At 42.0% G+C, this 20,976-nt stretch overlaps 1 protein-coding gene and 1 long non-coding RNA gene across 2 annotated transcripts in view; one reads left to right on the top strand and one right to left on the bottom strand.

The window, feature by feature from the left end:
• The window catches only part of bltp3a (bridge-like lipid transfer protein family member 3A), a 58,022-nt gene that overhangs the window by 33,359 nt on the left and 3,687 nt on the right, over window positions 1-20,976 (top strand). Inside the window, exons 10-16 of the mRNA XM_061795776.1 lie at window positions 6,204-6,374; window positions 12,189-12,334; window positions 14,845-14,986; window positions 15,128-15,321; window positions 15,392-16,611; window positions 16,732-16,916; window positions 20,802-20,941. Of these exons, the coding sequence (XP_061651760.1) occupies window positions 6,204-6,374; window positions 12,189-12,334; window positions 14,845-14,986; window positions 15,128-15,321; window positions 15,392-16,611; window positions 16,732-16,916; window positions 20,802-20,941 (2,198 nt within the window). The remainder of the gene's footprint in view (window positions 1-6,203; window positions 6,375-12,188; window positions 12,335-14,844; window positions 14,987-15,127; window positions 15,322-15,391; window positions 16,612-16,731; window positions 16,917-20,801; window positions 20,942-20,976) is intronic.
• Window positions 9,150-20,913, bottom strand: LOC133488264 (uncharacterized). The gene is made up of 3 exons (XR_009791593.1): window positions 20,752-20,913; window positions 10,073-10,120; window positions 9,150-9,778 (listed from the first exon to the last, which is right to left on the bottom strand). It is a non-coding gene; the product is annotated as an uncharacterized LOC133488264 (long non-coding RNA).

The raw sequence follows: 20,976 nt of genomic DNA, 5'->3' as shown, positions 1-20,976 counted from the left end.
GCTGGGCGGTGGTCGCCAAGCCGTACAAATACAGTGTACTTAGTATTGGGGCTGCAGCTACCAAGTATTTTAGTATTCGAGTAGCCTACTATTAATTGTATCGAATAATCGAGTATTTGGATTAACTATATTTTTGCTTGGTTAAAGAGCAATTAAAAATACATGCGAAAATAAGCCATTTCATTCAACAATGAACTACCAATTAGTTTCCTTTTTTAGATAGCCACCAATTTATGTCTTAAATTCATATTGGGCATAGCAGCAAACCGTATTTTCTTGTCGAGAAACATTTTCAGTAGTGAGGCAATTTCAAACACAAACAAAAATAAATAAAACAAATTTCAGTTTAAACTTAGCATTTTTTTATACGTATAAAAAAACAAGGCATTAAAAATAAATACTATAAAGAGCCTTTATGTTGTGCAACTTCACTTGATCATTTTAGCATGTGACATAATAATACATTTGGTTCACGGCTGTGCATTTATGAGCTTAGACCAGACTAACTAAACTAACATGAAAATTTTGGTGTCGGTCTGCAATTATTTTATCCTCAAAACATCACTTCCAAGACAGGATGTTGTGATGATGCAAGGAGAAACTGCGATCAGCAACGCCAGACTTGATAAATGCGCCTGAATTCGGGTTAGCCTCAAGACTGTAACCGAAGCTAATGATGCTAGCCTCATGCTGAAGCTTGGACTTTGCAGCCAGTAGAATGTTAATCTGCCCTCCTTGAGTGTGCTTTAAGATGTTTGTATACAGTAAAACTTAGCACCCAACAAAAATAATTACCCTCATTTTATATTCAAATACAAGACGCGCATCATTATGGAAATTGCCAGATTAATGCAAAGCAAGCAAAGCAAATGTATTTATATCGCGCATTTCATACACAAGGTAACTCAATGTGCTTAACATGATTAAAAGCATTTAAAAACAAAGAAAAAACTGCTTATAAACATTTAAAACAAAAAATTACTAAAAATACAATTAAAACAGCGTACAGTGCAAGAAATATTTAAAAGTGGAAATGCTCTAGAAAGCATGGGGGGAAAAAAGCTGGGCTTAAAAACATGCACACTTGGGGCTGACGTCACCTCTGTTGGCAACTTATCCCATTTGTGTGCAGCATAATAGCTAAATGCTGCTTCACCGTGTTTGCTTTGGTCTCTGTGCTCCACTATTTGACCCGAGTCTGTCGATCTCAGAGCCCTACTGGGTTTATATTCCATTAGCATTTCATTCATGTATTCAGGACCTAAACCGTTTAGTGATTTATAGACCAGCAGCAGAACCTTAAAATCTATTCTAAAGCTCCAGTGTAAAGACTTTAGAATTTGAGTAATATGCTCTGACCTCTTTGTTCTGGTCAGAACCCGAGCTGCAGCATTCTGAATGAGCTGCAGCTGTTTAATGCTCTTTTTAGGGAGTCCAGTCAGAAGACCATTACAATAATCAAGTCTACTTGAGATAAAAGCATGGATGAGCTTCTTCTGGTCTGCTTGACACATGCAAGCCTTCACTCTGGATATGTTCTTCAGATGGTAGGAGGCAGTTTTAGTAATTGATTTGATATGACTGTTGAAAGCCAGGTTGGAATCTATCACCACGGTTTTGGACTTGGTCTTTGGTTTTTAAAGAGAGTGACCCCAGGTATTTCCTAACAGCAATCCTCTTTTCTTTATTGCCAATAACAATTATCTCAGTTTTGCTTTGGTTAAATTGAAGAAAATTTTGGCTCACCAGATAATAATCTGTTTTAGACAGTGACATGACACCTCAATTGAACTGTAGTCATCTGGAGACACTGATAGATATACCGTATTTTCACGACCATAAAGCGACCAAAAGTCTTACATTTTTTCCTAAATGGACGTGGCGCCTTATAATGCGGCGCGCCTTATGTGTGCACCGAGTGTGATGAGCCCTCCGCTTGACTGACTGGGAGCATTTCCTGCCGACACGCTGCTTATATAGAGGAAAGGCGGACGTGACTGAGTACAGCATGCGGACGGGGAAGGGTGCGCGTGAAGGAGGACGCTAAAGGCACACCCCCAGTAGGTATATAGCGCCTGGGTGTGCATTGTGCAAAACATCGGTTTGGCTAAGGACCCCCCCAGTAAATGACTGCACCTACGAAGAGACATGCTTACGAAGCACAGTTTAAACTGCAACCCGTCAGTTACGCGGAGGAACATGGGAATCGAGCAGCCGCGAGAGAATTTAAGATCAACGAATCCATGGTTCGCAAGTGGAGGAAGCAGGAAAACGAGCTTCGCCAAGTCAAGAAGACGAAGCTGAGTTTCCGCAGAAACAAGGCGAGATGGCCCGAGTTGGAAGACCAACTCGAGCAATGGATTAATGAGCAAAGAACAGCCGGGAGAAGGGTCTCTACAGTCACTATTCAACTGAGGGCAATAACGCTTGCAGAAGAAATGAAAATTGAACATTTTCAAGGAGGTTCGTCTTGGTGCTTTCGTTTTATGAAATGGCGCCATCTATCCATCCGGGCAAGGACTACCGTGGCGCAGCAACCTCCGGCGGATTACAAGGAAAAGCTGGCAATCTTCCGCTCCTTCTGCAGTAAAAAAATTGCAGACAAATACATCCAGCCCAACGACATCATCAACATGGACGAGGTGCCGCTCACTTTCGACATCCACACTGAAACACACTGTAGAGAAGAAGGGTACCAGCACGGTAGCGATACGCACAACGGGGCACGAGAAGCCTGCTTTTACTGTTGTGCTTGATTGCCATGGTAATGGACAGAAACTGCCACCTATGGTGATTTTTAAGAGGAAGACGCTGCCTCAAGAAAAGTTTCCAGCTGAAGTCATCGTTAAGGCCAATCAAAAGGGCTGGATCGACGAGGAGAAAATGAGAGAGTGGCTGAGTGAGGTGTACGTAAAGAGACCGAATGTTTTTGTTGATCTGTGACTCCATGTGCGCCCAGCTCACGCTTTGAAAAACCAAGTGCAACTAAGACTGGGAGGCAACGCCAAGCGAGTGATGCCGCCATATGTGAATGGATTGTGGATGCTTGGGCAAAGGTATCTGCTTTGACTGTTGTCCAAGCTTTCGCGAAAGCCGGCATCATTGCTGAACAGCCCCCCCCGGCAACGAGACTGACTCTGACAATGACGAGAGGGAACCCGGTGTGTTTGTTGGAGAACATGCCCAGCTGTTCATTTCGGATACAGAAGATGAGGACTTTGATGGATTTGTGGATCAGGATTGATAAAAAAAAATAACGTGAGTACATTGTTACTTCAATACTTCAATAAAGTACAACCGAACTCAGTTTTGCTCCCGCTGCCTTTTTAAAAATATTGTTTTCGCGTGCATGCATGGTAACGTATGTTTTAAGCTAGCGTATGTTTTACCATGCCTGCGTCCAATAATACGGTGCGCCTTATGTATGTGTTAAATATAGAAATAGACCTCGTAACTGAGACTGCGCCTTTTAATACGGTGCGCCCTATGGTCGTGAAAATACGGTAACTGTGTGTCATCTGCATAGTTATGATTATTATAAAATTAAAGTTCTGAAGAATTTGACCCAAGGGTAGCATATACAGGGTGAACAGGAGGGGTCCATCATTGGTGACATCTGGTAATTGGAGCCGCTCTAGTACGACAACAGACAGTACACTGAGAGAGAATACTTTTGAGACATAAAGACATTGACAAAAAAAAGTCACTGACAATAAAGGGTTGCTAGTTATCTGGTAATGCCGGTACATTTAAAAAAATTTTTTTTTGGACAATTGTGCAAAATGATGCAGTCCTCTAGCACTTAGATCAGTTCGAATTACTAATATTGCAATAGTCCGGTGCAATGACCATTGTGCAAAAGGCACCGAGACTTCAAGCGAGTAGTGCGATAATCTGGGACAATGTTGATTGTGCAAATGTTGCAGATACTCCTCAGTCAGTGTGCAAATGGAGCAGATGCTACTCTGGCATGAGTGGCCAGTATTGGTCAACAACACATATGCGAATAGTGCAGCTTGGTGAGACTACTACAGTGAGTGCACGAGTAATATATATAATTGGCCCGACAGAAATGTGACAACAAACTCAAGACAAAAAAATTGCCAGCATGTTGCAATGGAATTGTAGGTTAGGTGTTTAAGAAGTTGATTGCAAGAGGGAAGAAGCTGTTGGAATGTCTGCTAGTTCTAGTTTGCATTGATCGGTAGCGCCTACCTGAGGGAAGGAGCTGGAAATGCTGGTGACCGGGATGTGGAGGGTCAGAGAGGATTTTGATTTTCCTACACTTTGATTTAGAGGTCTTTACCATCATTGTGCTCATCCATGGTGTTCTTGGTCGCCTCAAGATTGTCTTAGTTTTAATAGGAGCGACAGCATTCATGACATTTGAGATTTTACAGATGAAATTATCAACTAGTTCATCAACTGTCTCAGCATTCACAGTTTGTGGCACAGCAACGGTCTCCATAAACTTAGTGGCGGTGCTCTCATTTATGTAACTTTTATTAATAGACATAGAGGTTGTCTGAACTTTTGGAAGAATCTGTAATTCAAAGAATACACACAAATGGTCAGAAATAACCATATCCTTAATGTCAATTGATAGAATTTCAACATCCTTAGAGATGACCAGGTCTAAAATGTGACCTTGAGTGTGGGTTGGACTCTTAATATGTTGAGAGAGGTCAAATGTGTCTAGTATAGCAGAAAGTTCTTTTTTTTCCATGTTATTGTCAACATGAATGTTAATGTCTCCCGTTATGACAAAAATAGTTGTAGTCCGTACAAATAACTGACAGCAGTTCTGAAAAGTCCTCCATAAATTTTCTATTGTATCTTGGAGGCCTATAAATTAAAACAATACCATTTGGGTCACCTTTAACTAAAAAATAGAGATATTCAAAAGAGCTAAAATCACCCAGTATAATTTCTTTACACTGAAATAATAACTTAAAAATAACAGCAATACCACCACCTTTTTTCCCTATTCGACACCTGTTCATAAAATTAAAATTTGCTTGTTGCCTCATTTAAAATGGTATTACAGCTACTTTCTGTTAACCACGTTTCATTTAGTAATTAAAAGTCCAGATCGTAATGATGTCAGTGTTAATGCTAACAGTCAACGGAAATTGACTATTGACAGACTAGTTTATATTAGCATTTCATCAAAGAGGGATTTACCTTCAAATAAAAAATATTCACACACAAAAGCCGTAGTAACACATACAGACAGGTAATATAACAATACTCACGGCATATATTCTTCCAAATCAGTGAAAAATGAGTTCATTAACATAATATCACGACTTTCTTCTTCTATTCTTTTTAAAAAATATATATAAATAAGTAGCTCCGTGCGTGCATCGCACCACACTGCGCCTAAGAGGCCAAGGCGCACACAGCAGGAACAGCAGATACAGTCATTGAGTGTACAACCCCAATTCCAATGAAGTTGGGACGTTGTATTAAACCTAAATAAAAGCAGAATACAATGATTTGCAAATCATGTTCAACCTATATTTAATTGAACACACTACAAAGACAAGATATTTAATGTTCAAACTGATGCACTTTATTGTTTTTAGCAAATAATCATCAACTTAGAATTTTATGGCTGCAACACATTCCAAAAAAGCTGGAACAGGGTCATGTTTACCACTGTGTTACATCACAGTTTCTTTTAACAACATTCAAGTCTTCAATCAAACTACCACACGTTTCACTACACTTATCATATCAGAAATGTTAATTGTGTTTGGTTGCAGCATAGAGTGCTTAATTTTGAGTTTTGAGATCTGTTAAATGTTTTGTTTTTGTCATTTATTGATTGATTGAGATTTATTGATTGATTGAGATTGATTGATTGATTGAGATTTTGTTTATTGATTAAGCTTTGCTAAAGAACTATACAACCCATTCAGAAATAGCCTATTGTAATTTTTACAGTTTTTATATTGCAATGTATACTGTTGCCATGAACGGATTTTATTTTTACCGCAAAAAGAATTTTAGGTCATATGACCCATTGCACTCTATTGTCAGCGAAGCCACAAAACCTGATACAGAGTGGTAGGTGTGTGAGGCTCAATCGCTTGGTGTGTGGCAAAGAGTTGCCACTTGAGTCACATTAGGGCCCATTGCTCTCTGGGCCTAAATTTGGTGGCTACTTTTAACTGCCATTTAATACTGCCCCTTCACAGCTGATGGATGTCGACACTGGGAACGCTACAGCGGAGCTATGGAAGCTCAGGCCCAGTGGGCAGCGAAACTGCTGCACGAGTACCAGAGGAGGGCCGAGTCCTCTGGGTTTCCTAGTCCACATACTGAGAGGCCCGAGCCACGCAATGATTCACCTGCAAGGACACCTCGAGGTATGGATGCAGAAATCATTTCAGAATTTCACAAAACTTAGTGCAAAACTTGATTCTTGGATAGTTGAAACTTCCCATCCCCCTATTTTCTATACCACTTGACCTTATGAGTTGGAGCATTATCCAGCTGACTTTGGGCGATAGGTGGTGTCAGTTAGTAGGCCTACACCCTGGACTGGTCGCCATTCGGTTGCAGGGAACATATAGACTAACACATTTCGAGTTTAATCTTAGTGAACCTTATTCCTAGATCAGACTACAGTATTTCAGCCCTGTTATTAGCCTTATATGCTATTCAGCCCTGTTATTATCCTTATATGCTATCGTGGCCGATTTCGCAGATCGTGCTCGACACATTTTGTCGGCAAGGACAAAACTTGTAGCGTGACAGAATCCACGACCAACGATTTGGTTCTACGATAGCCCTACGACGCCAAAATAAAAAGTCTAGCATGTTGAATTTTAGGGTAAATCTTTCATGTAGTGTGACATATGAACGAGAGCTCTCCAACAGCGCACTTCGACGTCGACCAATAGGGTTGTGTCTTGCGACTGGCGCAGTGCCTCCCTTGCTCGTAGTTGTCAATATTTATTCACGTGAACAAACCAATGTTTACTGAAGCTTTAGAGCACGACTCGACAGAACACCATGTTAACGTGCAAACGTTAGTGCTAATATTAATTGGCTACATAAAGTTATGCTGCCTGCTTGTGAGCTGTATTAAAATTATGTGACTATACACTATAGTGCCAAAAGTATTTGCTCACCTGCCTTGACTCAGATAGGAATTTAGGTGACATCCCATTCTTCATACATGCAAATCAGTCACCTTTCAGCAAAAGTTGCCGTTTTGAACTCAAAATAGGCCATTTACATGAATCGTATAGATCCGATCCGTCGTAGTCAGGCTGTTTCGTATTCCTTGAACGCTGGCAGCTAGCGGTAACGGTACTTTTACGCCGTTACAATGATCTGAATGTCGCTCGCTACTTTTATTGATCAATTATTGCTACACGACTTCGATTTCCGCATTGGGCGCTGTTTGCGCCAATCTAATTTAAGTGCTAGTGACGTTTAAGTCTAGTTCACCAATCAAACGACAAAAGAAAGTCACATGACCTCACGTCTTTTATTGGGCTTCCCGGGCATAGGTATGAACACTAGATAAGCCAACCCGGCTGATCGTCGTGCCTAAATGTCCACCATTTTGGGAAGGTCGTCGTTACCATGAATGCAATGGGGCGGTACTTTTGTTTACATTGAGACGAACAACAAAAACAGCTTTCATGTATTGAAGTATTTGTCTGGCACTGTCTGCCCAAACGTCGATATTTCAGCTCACTTATAACTTGAGAAAACACCGTGCAGTATATTGGTTGTGGTCCCAGCGGAACCACGAAGCACACGTAACATCGGCGACAAGAGCTGATCCGCTAGTAGATCTTATTAATTAGGAAACGCGCCTACAATTATCTAATGAGTTTACTGATGTTAATGTTAAATGTATTAAGTGATGGAGCGATGTTAGAGATTATGTCACAATACAGAATGAATTAACTTCAAATTCAGAAATGGCCAATAAAAACAGAAAAATATTGTACTTAATATTTTCCTGGAGGATGCATTTGGGTTTAGCCTTTGAAGTTGGTAATAGTGAAAAATTAAGTGAAACAGACAATGATTTGAGTCAAATCTTTTCCAGAATGAGAGTGCTTAAAGGTAGGTTAATTGAAGACTCTAAATTGCCCGGAGGTGTGAATGAGAGACCGAATGGTTGTTTGTTTATATGTGCCCTGCGATTGGCTGGCGACCAGTTCAGGGTGTACCCCGCCTCTCGCCTGAATCAGAATCATCTTTATTTCCCAAGTATGTCCAAAAAACACACAAGGAATTTGTCTCCGGTAGTTGGAGCCGTTCTAGTATGACAACAGTCAATTGACAGAGAACACTTTGAGACAAAGACATTGACAAAAAAAAAAAAGTCACTGAGCAATAAAGGGTTAATAATTACCTGGTAATGCCGGAACATTATTATTTTTTTTTTCCAATTGTGCAAAAGATGCAGAGTCCTCTAGCACTTAGAGCAGTTCGAATGACTAATATTGCGATAGTCCGGTGCAATGACCATTGTGCAAAGGGCGCCGAGACTTCAAGGAGTGTATGCAGTTTAAAGTGACGAGTAGCGCGATAATCTGGGACAATGTTGATTGTGCAAATGGAGCAGATGCGACTCTGGCATGAGTGGCCAGTATTGGTCAACAACAGATATGCAAATAGTGCAGCGTGTCGAGACTACTACAGTGAGTGCACGAGTAATATATAATTGGCCCCACAGAAATGTGACAACGAACTCAAGTAAAAAAAAATGCCAGCACCTAACCTAACCTAACCTAACCTACAATAGAATTGTAGGTTAGGTGTTTAAGAAGTTGATCGCAAGAGGGAAGAAGCTGTTGGAATGTCTGCTAGTTCTAGTTTGCATTGATCGGTAGCGCCTACCTGAGGGAAGGAGCTGGAAGAGCTGGTGAACTGGATGCGGAGGGTCAGAGAGGATTTTGCACGCTCTTGTCTTAGTTCTGGCAGCGTGCAAGTCCTCAAGGGTGGGTAGGGGGGTACCGACAATCCTTTCAGCAGTTTTGATTGTCCGTTGCATTCGGACCGTTGCAAAAATTCTCATAAACTCACACAAATTCTGATAAACTCACACAAACCTTGTTTAAAGCCTTCCCACAAGAGTTGAAGCTGTTATACTGTAGCTGCAAAGGGTAGACCGACATCATATTAAACCAGGTGATTTAGAATGTGCAGCACGGGCCGACTGGTTAGCTCATCAGCCTCACAGTTCTGAGGACCGGGGTCCAAATCCTGTCCCCGCCTGTGTGGAGTTTGCATGTTCTACCCGTGCCTGCGTGGGTTTTCTCCGGGTACTCCAGTTTCCTCCCGTATCCCAAAAACATGCATGGTAGGTTGATTGAAGACTCTAAATTGCCCTTAGGTGTGAATGTGAGTGTGAATGGTTGTTTGTTTCTATGTGCCCTGCGATTGGCTGGGGACCAGTTCAGGGTGTACCCCGCCTCTCACCCGAAGATAGCTGGGATAGGCTCCAGCACGCCCTAGTGAGGATAAGCCGTACAGAAGATGGATGGATGGATGGATTTAGAATGGGATATCACTTAAAATCCTACAGTAAGTGAGTCAAGGCAGGTGAACGAATACTTATGGCAATATACTGTACCTCAAGCTGTCCTTGAATGGACAGCCCAAAACGTCATCTTCTGAGCACCACGACGCCACTTTTTTTTTTTCTACCACATTTTGCTGCAATACATTTTTGTTGTCGCCATCGTAATGGGTATATCCGGTCGCAGTGTTTTCTGGTCCCGCCTCCCCGACAGTGTTTGATCTGACAAGATAAAAGCCCAGTGATCGTAAAAGATGGGATACGGTGATATCATAATAAATGTCCTGTAGTTTTGCCAGTAGCAAGATTTTATCACAGTAGTCTGACATAGTCCATTGTTAAAGACCAAATTTGTCTTTTAGTCTGATGCAGGCATAACATAAGTTTTTAGAATGGGGAGGAAGCCAGAGTACCTGGAGAAAACACATACAAGCCGAATATGAGGCAGACTTTCTGACCACTAGGTCACAGTGTTGTCCAGTAGAAAACCATTCATTCATTTTCCATACTACTTACATAGAAAATGCTCGTATCCTGGTCGGAGTCATAAAGAAGTTGCAGTACCTGTAGAGAACCGACACAATGACAAATATTATGAAACCTCATACAGAAAGGCCCGAACAGAGACTTGACACTATCCATCCATCCATTCATCAATTTTTTTCTGCTAATTCGAGGTCGAATCATGGGGGCAGCAGCTTAAGCAGGGAAGGCAAGACTTCCCTCTTTCGAACCACTTCATCCAGCTCTTCTGGGGGCATCCTGAGGTGTTCCCAGACTGATGATTTCTGGTTATATCCTCACAGGTATAGTCTCTCCAGCGTGTCCTGGGTTGGAACACCAACAGGCAGCTCTCCAGGGGACATTTTAACCAAAAGCCCAACCCCTCTCATCTGGCTCTTCTAGATGCGGAGAAGCAACGGCTCTACTCTGAGCCCTTCAACGATGACCGAGCTTCTCACCTTATGTCAAAGGGAGAGCCCGGACACCCTGCAGAGGAAACTAATTTTGGCCCCCTGTACCTGTAATCTTGTTCTTTCGGTCATGACCCAAGGCTCGTGACCATAGGTGCGGGTGGGAACTTATATCGACCGGTAAATCCAGTTTAGCCTTTCAGCACAACTCCTAATTCATCATGACTCCTTCTTCAGCTTGATGGTCACGACCCTCACCACCATTGTCCACCAACGGGTTCAATGGGTTTCAGCCACGACAGGCACCTACCACATTACGGCCACAGCTTTGGTCGGCCGCATCAACAATGGAGGCACATATTGTGGCCCACTCAGACTCAATGTCCCCTGCCTATCCTGGGATGTGTGCTCTGCTGGAGGTGGGAGTTGAAGCGCTTTCTGACAGGGGACTCCGCCAGACATTCCCAGCAGACCCTCATAGTACATTTGGGTCAGAACAGCATCCTCCTTCACCATTGGAGCCAAAAGACCATCAGGTGGGGATCGGTTGACACCTGCGCCCCTCTCTCACATGTGTGTCCAAGACATGCAACTGCTAGTGCGATGACGCAACCACAAAGTTGATCATCGAATTGTGGCCTATGGTGTCCTGGTGCCAAGTACGTATGTGTATGGACACCCCTATGTTTGAACACGTTGTCCGTTATGGACAATCTGTGACCAGCACAGAAGTCCAAAAACAAAATACCACTCGTGTTTGGATCGAGGAGGCCGTTTTTCCCAATTACACCCTTCAAGTTCTCACTGACATTGCCCACATGAGCAATGAAGTCCCCCAACAGAACTTTGAATTCTGCAGTGGAAGTACTTTTCAGCACCCCCTCCAATGACTACAAAAAGGGTGGGTTCTCTGGGCTGCTGTTTGGGGGATAGTTGTAAACAACAGTCAGAACCTGTCCCCCTCACCCAAAGGCGGAAGAAGGCTACCCTCTCGACTACCGGGGAGAACTCCAACATCCAGGCACCGAGCTGCAACAAGTGTGCCCAAACCTGCTCGTTGCCTCTCACTAGGGGCAACTCCAGAGTGAAAGAGAGTCCGACCTCTGTCAAGAAGATGGTACAGGAGCCCATGCTGTGTGTTGAGGCAAGCCTTATATCTGGCTAGAACGTCTCAAGCTAGCTTCTGTAGCCATGGATCAGACCACCAAGGTCCCTGCCTTCGACTGCTCCTCAGCTCACGATGCGCCCAACGCCCTTGACCACTCCAACTGGTGGTGAGTCCATGGGAAGAGGGACCCACATTGTCTTATCAGGCTGTGCCCAGCCACGCCCCATGGGTGCAGGACCGGCCACCAGGTGCTCATCATTGAGCTCCACCTGCATGCATGGCTCCAGAGGGGGGCCCTGGTGACTGATTTCCAGGTGAAAAACCAGGTCCAAATATTTTAACTTTGATAGAGGATACAGAGCTGTGCTTTGTATAGTCCCTCAACTAGGACCTATTTGCTCTGGGTGATCCCACCAGGGGCATAAAGCCCATGAAAACTGAGTCAATAGAGTCACTGGGACACACAACACCCTCTACCACAGTAGGGTGACAGCTCAAGGACAGAAGGACATGAAACTAATGACTTGAAAAATAAAAAAAACCATGACAATTCTTACTCAACTTTTTTTTTCCTCTTCCTGTAATCAAATTGTATTCTCTCGTAATTCAGATGGAACAACCAGTCCAAAGTCAAATCTCTCTGACGAAGAACCAGCAGCCAGGAACAACTCTTGTGTGTGTCCTTCAAACTTAACACTGAAGAGGTTGCGGTCAAGCTGTATGGTGGTCCGGATGGATGATGTTGACATTCACCAGGCAAGATTTTATCATGCTCTGATTTGATTTACCTCTTACTGTTCCTCTCTGCAAGCAGTCAATTATTACAACAACCTACAAATTTTAGCACTGGTAAAACAGCTGCCGACTTGATGCTAACAACATAAATGCTACATATAGTTTTATTATAACGCAGGGGTACTCAAATTAGCAACATGAGAAGTGGCTGCCATCTTTGTGTGATTTTCTACAAAACTGGAATGAGCACTTCAAACACCTCTCTAAAATCCTCCATAACAAATACATTCATGACAGAACAATTCACTCCTGAAATACCTGATCTATTCTACTGCATTCACTGCTCTTCTCATCAATAATGTTGTATTTGCACGAGTTAAGTCAAGTTCTAAGGGTGACACCTTTTGAAACATCACAGTAATTTTGACAAGTCAGTGTCTTGAAATTTCAGCCCGTACGTGTGATTGTTGGGTATTTTTAATAATTGAAACTTGTCAGTTTATCGGTGAAGGCAGACGCAATAAACCATCGAGGAGATATGTTGAGAAATAATTGTATAATTGTTTTATTTATTTTTTACTCTAATTTTAAGGTGTTTTCTGAACAGATTTTTTTTATAGGCAAAATTACACAAAAACATTCCCTAAAAAAGGCATTTTTTTTCCTGACACAAAAACACTCAATTTCTGTTGAACCCATCAAATCCAATTTTCAAAATTCTTGGTGTGTTGTAGTCAGTTTTAAGTGTCTGTTCGAACCAGACCCCGCAATTTGACACTTTTATTTTTGGCAAATCTTGTCACATTTCTTCTCTCACATAAATTTTAAAGGGCCATAATTTTTTCAATGAGTCAAGGGCCAGTTTATTGAGGTTGGTCAGCCCACATGCAGTAATACTTTTCATTCAAAACAACAACAAAAATACAAACGTAAATAAAATGTAATATCCGTTTGACATAGATTAATGTTTTTGTGTGTGTGTTCGTGTGTGCATGCGTGCATGCGCATGTGTATGTATGGAAGACCAGGAGAGCCAAAATTAAACCAGTTCAGGGTGTACCCCGCCTCCTGCCCAATGATAGCTGGGATAGGCTCCAGCACTCCCGTGACCCTTGTGAGGATAAGCGGCTCAGAAAATGGATGGATGGATAAATACTGAAATAAATAAATAAATACTTAATTACAAATGTATTAAATTATGTATTTATTTACTTCACCCTTGGTCTTCCATATGTGGACTCTTGGTGAGTGTGTGTTTCTAAGAGAGAACGACAATGCAAATAAGAGAGGAAGAATAACTAAATAAGAGCGAAAGCATAACCAAATAGGAGAAAAAGAATAACCAAATACAGACTGGTAAGTCAACCCAAACATAGGATAAATAATCAAATAACTATATTAACAAATATCTCTCAAAAACAATGTCAAGTTAACTATATTTACATTAACATAGCAATAGCATTATGTTGAAAGACAAAGCACACCTGTCACAGAAATTGACTTAGCGATCCATACTCTGTACGTTTCACAAATGAACATCACGTTCAACACTACAAGCAATGGCTAATGCTACTGTAAAAAGCCATTTAAAGTACGCCTGTATGTTCCTACTCACTTAAGTCATTGACGTACACAGCTGAACAAAACTTTGAATCTGGTACACAGGCGACTGACTCAACTTCCAGCCAGTCACCGTGACGTCACTGCCCATGCACAACCCACGTGAAATGAACCGCTTAAATATGAACACAAACGTTAGGCACAAATATATACACACACAAATGCTTAAAGCACCTACATTGTAGATAACAACATATTTTTACTAACAACAAATGACTTTGGAGTCTTCAGCCAGTCTGTGTGTCGTTGGCATGGAGACAAATCCTGATCTACACTTGCTGACCCAACCAAAATGCATAGTAATGGAAAACATTTTTCAATTGGGACAGGCCTCCCACACGGCTCACCCTGTGCGCCCGCAGCTTCACATACACAATGAATGGGCTGATTCTGGTTGACTGCCCACTTCGCTGTACAAAGGGAAATCTGGCTTAGGGCCATATATTACTTGAGAACGCCAGATCTTGTCTGATCTTGGAAAGGATTATAACACTTCGGGGGCCACAAATAGGCATCCGGTGGGGGGTTGTCTATTGAATAACTCTGGTATAATGTATTCTATGTGACCATTCTGTTGTTCTAAATTTTAAATACTTTGCTATGCTATGCATTACTAACATTAATGCCCTCTGTTCATCTATGGACTTTGCTAATAAACAATGTTAGTATACAAAATTTTAACGTACAGAGAATGTATTGTTTAAAATTGATCATGTTTTTTCGTGTATTTCAGTTGTTATTTTCAGGGTCATTCTAAGGACCTTTTAGTTCCCCTTTAGACAGAGTGAGACCCTCCAAGGAAATAGTTTTTGGCTCTGTCATTTTTTTTTTTGTAAAGACAAGATTCAGGTTTTCTCTTCTGTCTGTGTGTGTGTTATCTATGATTTTATTTTTCATTTGTTCCCATCCAGGTGTCTACAAAGAGCCGTCAAAAGAAGAAAACACAGCCTTTTTTGTCATGTAATCGTAAAGCTTTGCATCTGCCAGATAATGTACCAGCAGTTCATCTGCAATTTACTGAATACTACTTTCCTAACAACCCCAGTTTCTCAGGTAACTGACTTACCCCTGGTAAACCCTGGTTCATTTATAATGTATTTGCATTCATGTGCATTTTTTTCTTAACTTGGAAGTAGTTCATCTTTCTCTTCTGCAATTTGAACTGAACGCTTTTCTCTTGTGTTCTACTTCCAGTGCCAACCTCGAATCTGTACGCCCAGGTAAATGGCCTCCAGCTGTCTGTTGATCCAAAAAGTGTGTTGTGGATTAATTTGTTTTCAAGAGGGCTGCTACACACTCTGGACCAGGTCAAGGCTTTTTACCATTTGCAAGACGGCAGCAAAGCAGATGAGCATGTTGACATCCGTATGGATGCAGCTCAGCTCAAGGTAAATTGTGAATTTATTTATTTATTTATTTATTTATTATGTTAACATTTATGTATGTTGCTTTCCCAAGGTGATGATTCCCCTTGATTCTTCTATATTGGACCATCCAGAGCGTCCTCAGTCCCTTTCTGTTACTGTACCTCAGATGGCTTTCAGCAACACTCGCCACTGTCCCCATGGCTCCAGAGCTGACCTCAGCGTTGCCTGTGACACCTTTGCGAGCTGGTCTTTCTTCCAGCCCAAGCCACCCTGTCCTTACCCCAGAGACCGCAGTGCCTTCTGCGCCATACCATCCATCTTCTTCCAGCACTCTGAAGAGAAACCTTCACCAACCGTTACAAAACAATTAAGATCCCAAGATGTCTGGTCACTAAGCTTGTCACGTGTTGCGCTAGGTTTTGATGGAACTCGAAGACTCCCCAAAGGCAAAACACTCCCTTTTGTGGAACCCTTTGCTATGTCTATATGGATTTGTCAGCCTGCTGCCTGGTTCAGGGGTTCATCATATTACCCCACCAGCCCTAATCAGCACCCCTCAGAACAACTTTCCCATGAAGATGCTTCACTTGCCGATGTCCATGTTATGGCTCATGTTATCACTCCAGTCAAGATGTGGCTCAACCACTACCAGTATGTGGCCTTGCTGAGAATGAAGGATTCCATGGCGCGTTTGGGGGTGGAATTAAGTCGGGATCTAAAGGATGTTAATCAGAGTTGTGACCAAAAGTCAAAACCTGCCACAGTTGGTCTTGCCCTGCTGTTGGACTCTGTGGAGGTGGGTCTTCTCTTACCACCAGCTGGCACAGAGCCTGAGGAAGAGGTCCCCCATACTCCGGCGACTGACAGCCCCAGTCTCACAGACTCTGACATCTCACCTTCTCATCACTGTACAGATTTGATCCCTGAGGACAGCGGGTTAGAAAACGGTGTGTCTTCCCTCAGCACGGCCCACACTGCATTTGATCAGGATGAACAACATGGTATGGTGGAGGAGGCATGTGAGGCTGTTGAAGAAGGACTGGAAGGTGATGCGTTGACCAGCCTTGAGGACACCCCAGTTCTATCACCTAAGCTCTCACCTGTAAACTCCCACGTCCTCTCCCGAGAGCCTTCCACCTTCAGCCTGGAGGGGGAAATAACAAGCGCCATCAATGTCACCAAAGATGTGACCAAAGATGCCATTAGTGCCTCACTGGACCTAACCAAAGGCGCATTTTCAATAACAAGAGACGCCTTTAGCATATTGAGTCGTGGGTCTGGGATGAGCAAACTGTTCAATCCCCACTCCAAGTAAGTGCTGGTGCTTTCTTGCTGTGCTGGTAACAACTTAGTCAGATGTTTTTGCATCACATGCTTTTATTAGCGCTTGATAATTTAAAAAACATGAGTGTGTGTTCTTGCACATCACAGGGAACAAGTCCAACATCCAGAAGAGTCCTCCCCCTCCCAGTTGGCCACCCTACGACATCAAATGATGAAGCATTCGCCTTCCCAGCATTCTTTCGACAGCGCTATTTTGGATGGCAGTCTGCCTGATGAAAGCCTCTCTGTGGGCAGTGACATCAGCGACAATTTTGCTGTTCTCATGGAATCAGGTAATTGTTTTGCCTATATCACCTTAGGTCTGCAGCACAGCGAGCATTGCGGCCAAACCCGACTGAAGTGTCGCGCAGTGTACTGGATTCGACAACTAATTTTCAGGAGTGGTTGACTGTCTGCCAGTTGTTTTGCTGTAATACAAAATTTGAATCGCCAGTGAACAGTGTCGCAACGTTGCAGAGGTAATGACCAAATAAAAAATGGCATGATGTATCGCGTGAGCATTCACAACCCAAATATATATACATAGTGAGAGTCAAACGGCCATTGCCAAGTCATACACACACACACACACACACGCACACACACACACAGTGCTGTGAGAAAGTATTGGCCCTCTTCTCTTCATATACTTTTGCATAGTTTCCCTACTTTAAGATCATCAAACAAATGTAAATATCAGACAAAGATAACCCAAGTGAACTTAAAATGCTGTTTTTATATGGTGATTTAATTTATTAAGGGAAAAAAAATATTCAAAGTTACCTGGCCCTGTGTGGAAAAAGTAATGGCCCCCTAAACCTAATAACTGGTTGGGCCATCCTCAGCAGCAACAACTGAATTCAAGCATTTTCTATAACTGGCAATGAGTCTTTCTCATTTCTCTGGAGATATTTTGGCCCACTCTTCCTTGCAGAATTGTTTGAATTCAGCAAAAATTGAGGGTTTTCGAGCATGAACCGACTTTTTAAGGTCATGCCACTGCATTTCAATCGGATTCAAGTCTGGACTTTGACTAGGGCACTCCAAAACTTTCATTTTGTTTGTTTAAGCCGTCCAGAGGTTGACTTGCTGGTGGTGGTTTTGGATCGTTATCCTGCTTCAGAACCCAAGTGTGCTTCAGCTTGAGGTTACATACGGATGGCTGAACATTCTCCTTCGGGATGTTCTGTTAAAGAGCAGAATTCATAGTTCCATCAATCACAACAAGTTGTCCAGGTCTTGAAGGAGTGAAGCAGCCCAAGACCATCACACAACCACCACCATGTTTGACTGTTGGTATGATGTTCTTTTTCTGAAAGGTTGTGCTACATTTACGCCAGATGTAATGTGTGATGGTGTATGTATCTGATCGGGACTCTGTGTTGGCAGATACATAAAATCAAAGACTCAGACTCAAATGCAAAAAAATGTGATTGGGAAATCTCTAATTTTCTCCAGTCCTGCTCACCATTAGTGGGACCCCTTCATTTTTTTGCATAACCTGTATATCTTCAGAAATAAATTAAAGTGTACCAAACCTATATCATCAGGATCATTTAATTGGAGCTCCACAGTAATTTCACAAATAAATATTTTTTTCCACTTAGATATTCTAATTTGAAAAAAAAACCAGAAAGCAGCTCGTGCAGCAATATTGGCACCCCTTTTCATATTTGGCTGCACACCCTTTGGTAGCGATGACAGCTGCCAAATGTTTTTTGCATCCATCTATTAGATTTTTGCACTTCTCAGGTTGTATTTTCTCCCACTCCTCCTTTGTAATTTGTTCAAGCTCTTGAACATTTGCAAGGTTCTTTTCCCCAATGGCAGATTTCAGCTCCCCCCAAAGATTTTCAATTGGATTGAGAGCAGGAATCATTGCTGGCCATTTTAAAACTGTCCATTTTTCCTTTTTTGAAACTTTTCAATAGCTAGTAAGTATGACTAGTTCTTTAATCTATCTTTAATCATATTAAATGTAATTATCCAACAACAAAATTGTGGCTCATAAAAATGCTGAGTGGCTAGTAACTCTGGTAAACAACTAGCTACAGTGGCTGGTGTGCAAAAAAGTGAATGTCAAGCCCTGATTATAATATAGCTACAGCAGCCAGGACAATCCAGTGAGATTTGTGACATTTTTGTTCAATAAAAAGAATAAAGTACAGTTTAAACCAGATGTTTACATACACTATGTAAAATGATACGTTTTTTTCCCCCCCTCACGGTCAGACATAAAATCAGACTAAACCTTTCCTGTTAAAGGTCAGTTAGGGTTACCAAAATTATTTCTATTTGCTAAATGGCAGAGAAATGAGAGGATTTTTTTGAGACAATTTTTTTACTTTCGTCAAAGTCAGAAGTTTACATACGTTTCATTGGTATTTGGTACCATTGCCTTTAAACTGTATTACTTGGGTCAAACATTTTGGATATTCTTACAGAAGCTTCTCACAATAGGCAAGAATTTTGTCCCGTTCCTCCTGACAGAACTGATGTAACTGAGGCCAGTTTATAGACCACCTTGCTCGCACCTGCCTTTTCAGGTCTGCCCATAAACTTTCAATAGGATTGCAATTAGGGATTTGTAATGGCCACTCCAAAACATTGACTTTGTTATCCTTAAGCCACTTTGTAACCAGTTTGGCTTCGGGTCATTGTCCATTTGGAAGAGCCCTTTGCGGCCATGCTTTAACTTCCTTGCTGATGCCTTGAGATGTTGCTTCAGTATTTCTGTCTCCCAAGATTAAGGTATTTGTCCCTGTGTGCATTTGCGAACTGCAATCTGGGTTTTTGATGTTTCTTTTGGAGTAATGGCTTCTTCCTGGCAGAGTGGCCTTTCAGCCCATGTCGGTACAGTGCTCGTTTCACTGTGGATAATGACAAACTATTACCAGCTTCAGCCAGCATCTTCACAAGGTATTTTGCTTTTGTTCTTAAGTTGATATGCACATTTTAGACCAAAGCATGTTCATCTCTGGGACACAGACTGTCTCCTTCCTGAGCTTTGTGATGGCTGGACATTCCCATGGTGTTTATACTTTGGTGTAATTGTTTGAACAGATGAATGTGGGACCTTTATGTATCTATCTGCGAATTGCACCTAAGGATGCTCCAGACTTGTTCAAGCCCACAATGATCTTCTTTATTTCTTGCCTGAGTTCATTTGACTTTATTTCATTGATGGTTACACAAAGAAGCAGTGTGTTCAAGGTGTGCCTTCAAATACACCCACAGTTATGTCGCTAATTAAGTCAAATGTTGTCAATAAACCTATCAGAAGCTTCTAAAGACATGATGACATTGTTTAAAGGCATAGTAATCTTACGGAATGTAAACTTGTGACTTTGAAGACCGTTTTTGAAGAAAGTAATCCTCTCATTATTCTGGCATTTAGTAAATCTAAATAATTTCTGTAATCCTAATGATCCTAAAACAGGGAAAGTTTAGTCTGATTTCATGTCAGACAGTGAGGAAAAAAAGTGTCTTTTTATAGCTTGAAGTGTATAGAAACTTTTGTTTTGAACTGTATATGGCACTTCAAAACGTTTCCCGATCAGAACAGTTTTTCCATTGCATCAAGTTTGTATACAGAGTATGCGGGGGTCAATCGCCTGGTGTGTGGTGGGGAGTCGCCAACTGTATTTTTTTGCGGGGCAATTGGCAACAGGTGTAAAAATGGTGAAGACTGCCCTATTCATATAAGGCTTTTGCACTTTAGGTAGCTCTGATGGTTTTCACAATGGAATATTAGGGAGAGCACTTAGTGTTAGTGCAAAATGAAGTTTGAAGTGATGGAATTGGACGTTCTAGTGGAAGAGGCAAACAAACCCTGGATATTTTGTCATCTTTGTTATGACCCCTTTTAAATCACACTTATCTTTCAAGGAATGTGTGTGCCCACCATTATGGTATATAAACTCCCTTTCTGAGAGGGGAACAAGTTGCACGTGTGTGGGAATTGGATGTATCCATTGCATTAAAAACCTGGGACATTCACACTAAAAAAACTTCTGGGAGAAGCCAGCGCAGCACCAATTATCACAGTGGAGAAAATCACCCAGACTCAAGGCTTCCACATCTATTTACGTGTGCAATCAAGTTTGCCCCATCATTTCATGTGCAAACCTTTCTGTAAATCAGGCCCCCTGAAAGTGTTGTTTGATGTTTCTTTCCAGAGTCATGTGTAGATTCTGCACGGCTCAGCGTCAATCCTTCAGGCAACCGAGGCAGCCCTGCTCTTGGTACAGAGGGAGGGTCATCAGCTGATCTCAGCAGCTCTTTGTCGTTCAGTACAGATGATGCATCTGCAGATATGGTAGGTTCTTATGTTAAGGATGGAGTTGCTTAACC

The sequence above is a fragment of the Phyllopteryx taeniolatus genome, chromosome 1, assembly GCF_024500385.1.
Source record: "Phyllopteryx taeniolatus isolate TA_2022b chromosome 1, UOR_Ptae_1.2, whole genome shotgun sequence".
NCBI lineage: Eukaryota > Metazoa > Chordata > Actinopteri > Syngnathiformes > Syngnathidae > Phyllopteryx > Phyllopteryx taeniolatus.
Note: the sequence above shows the minus strand (reverse complement) of the source record. Positions and strands in the feature narration are given on the sequence as shown.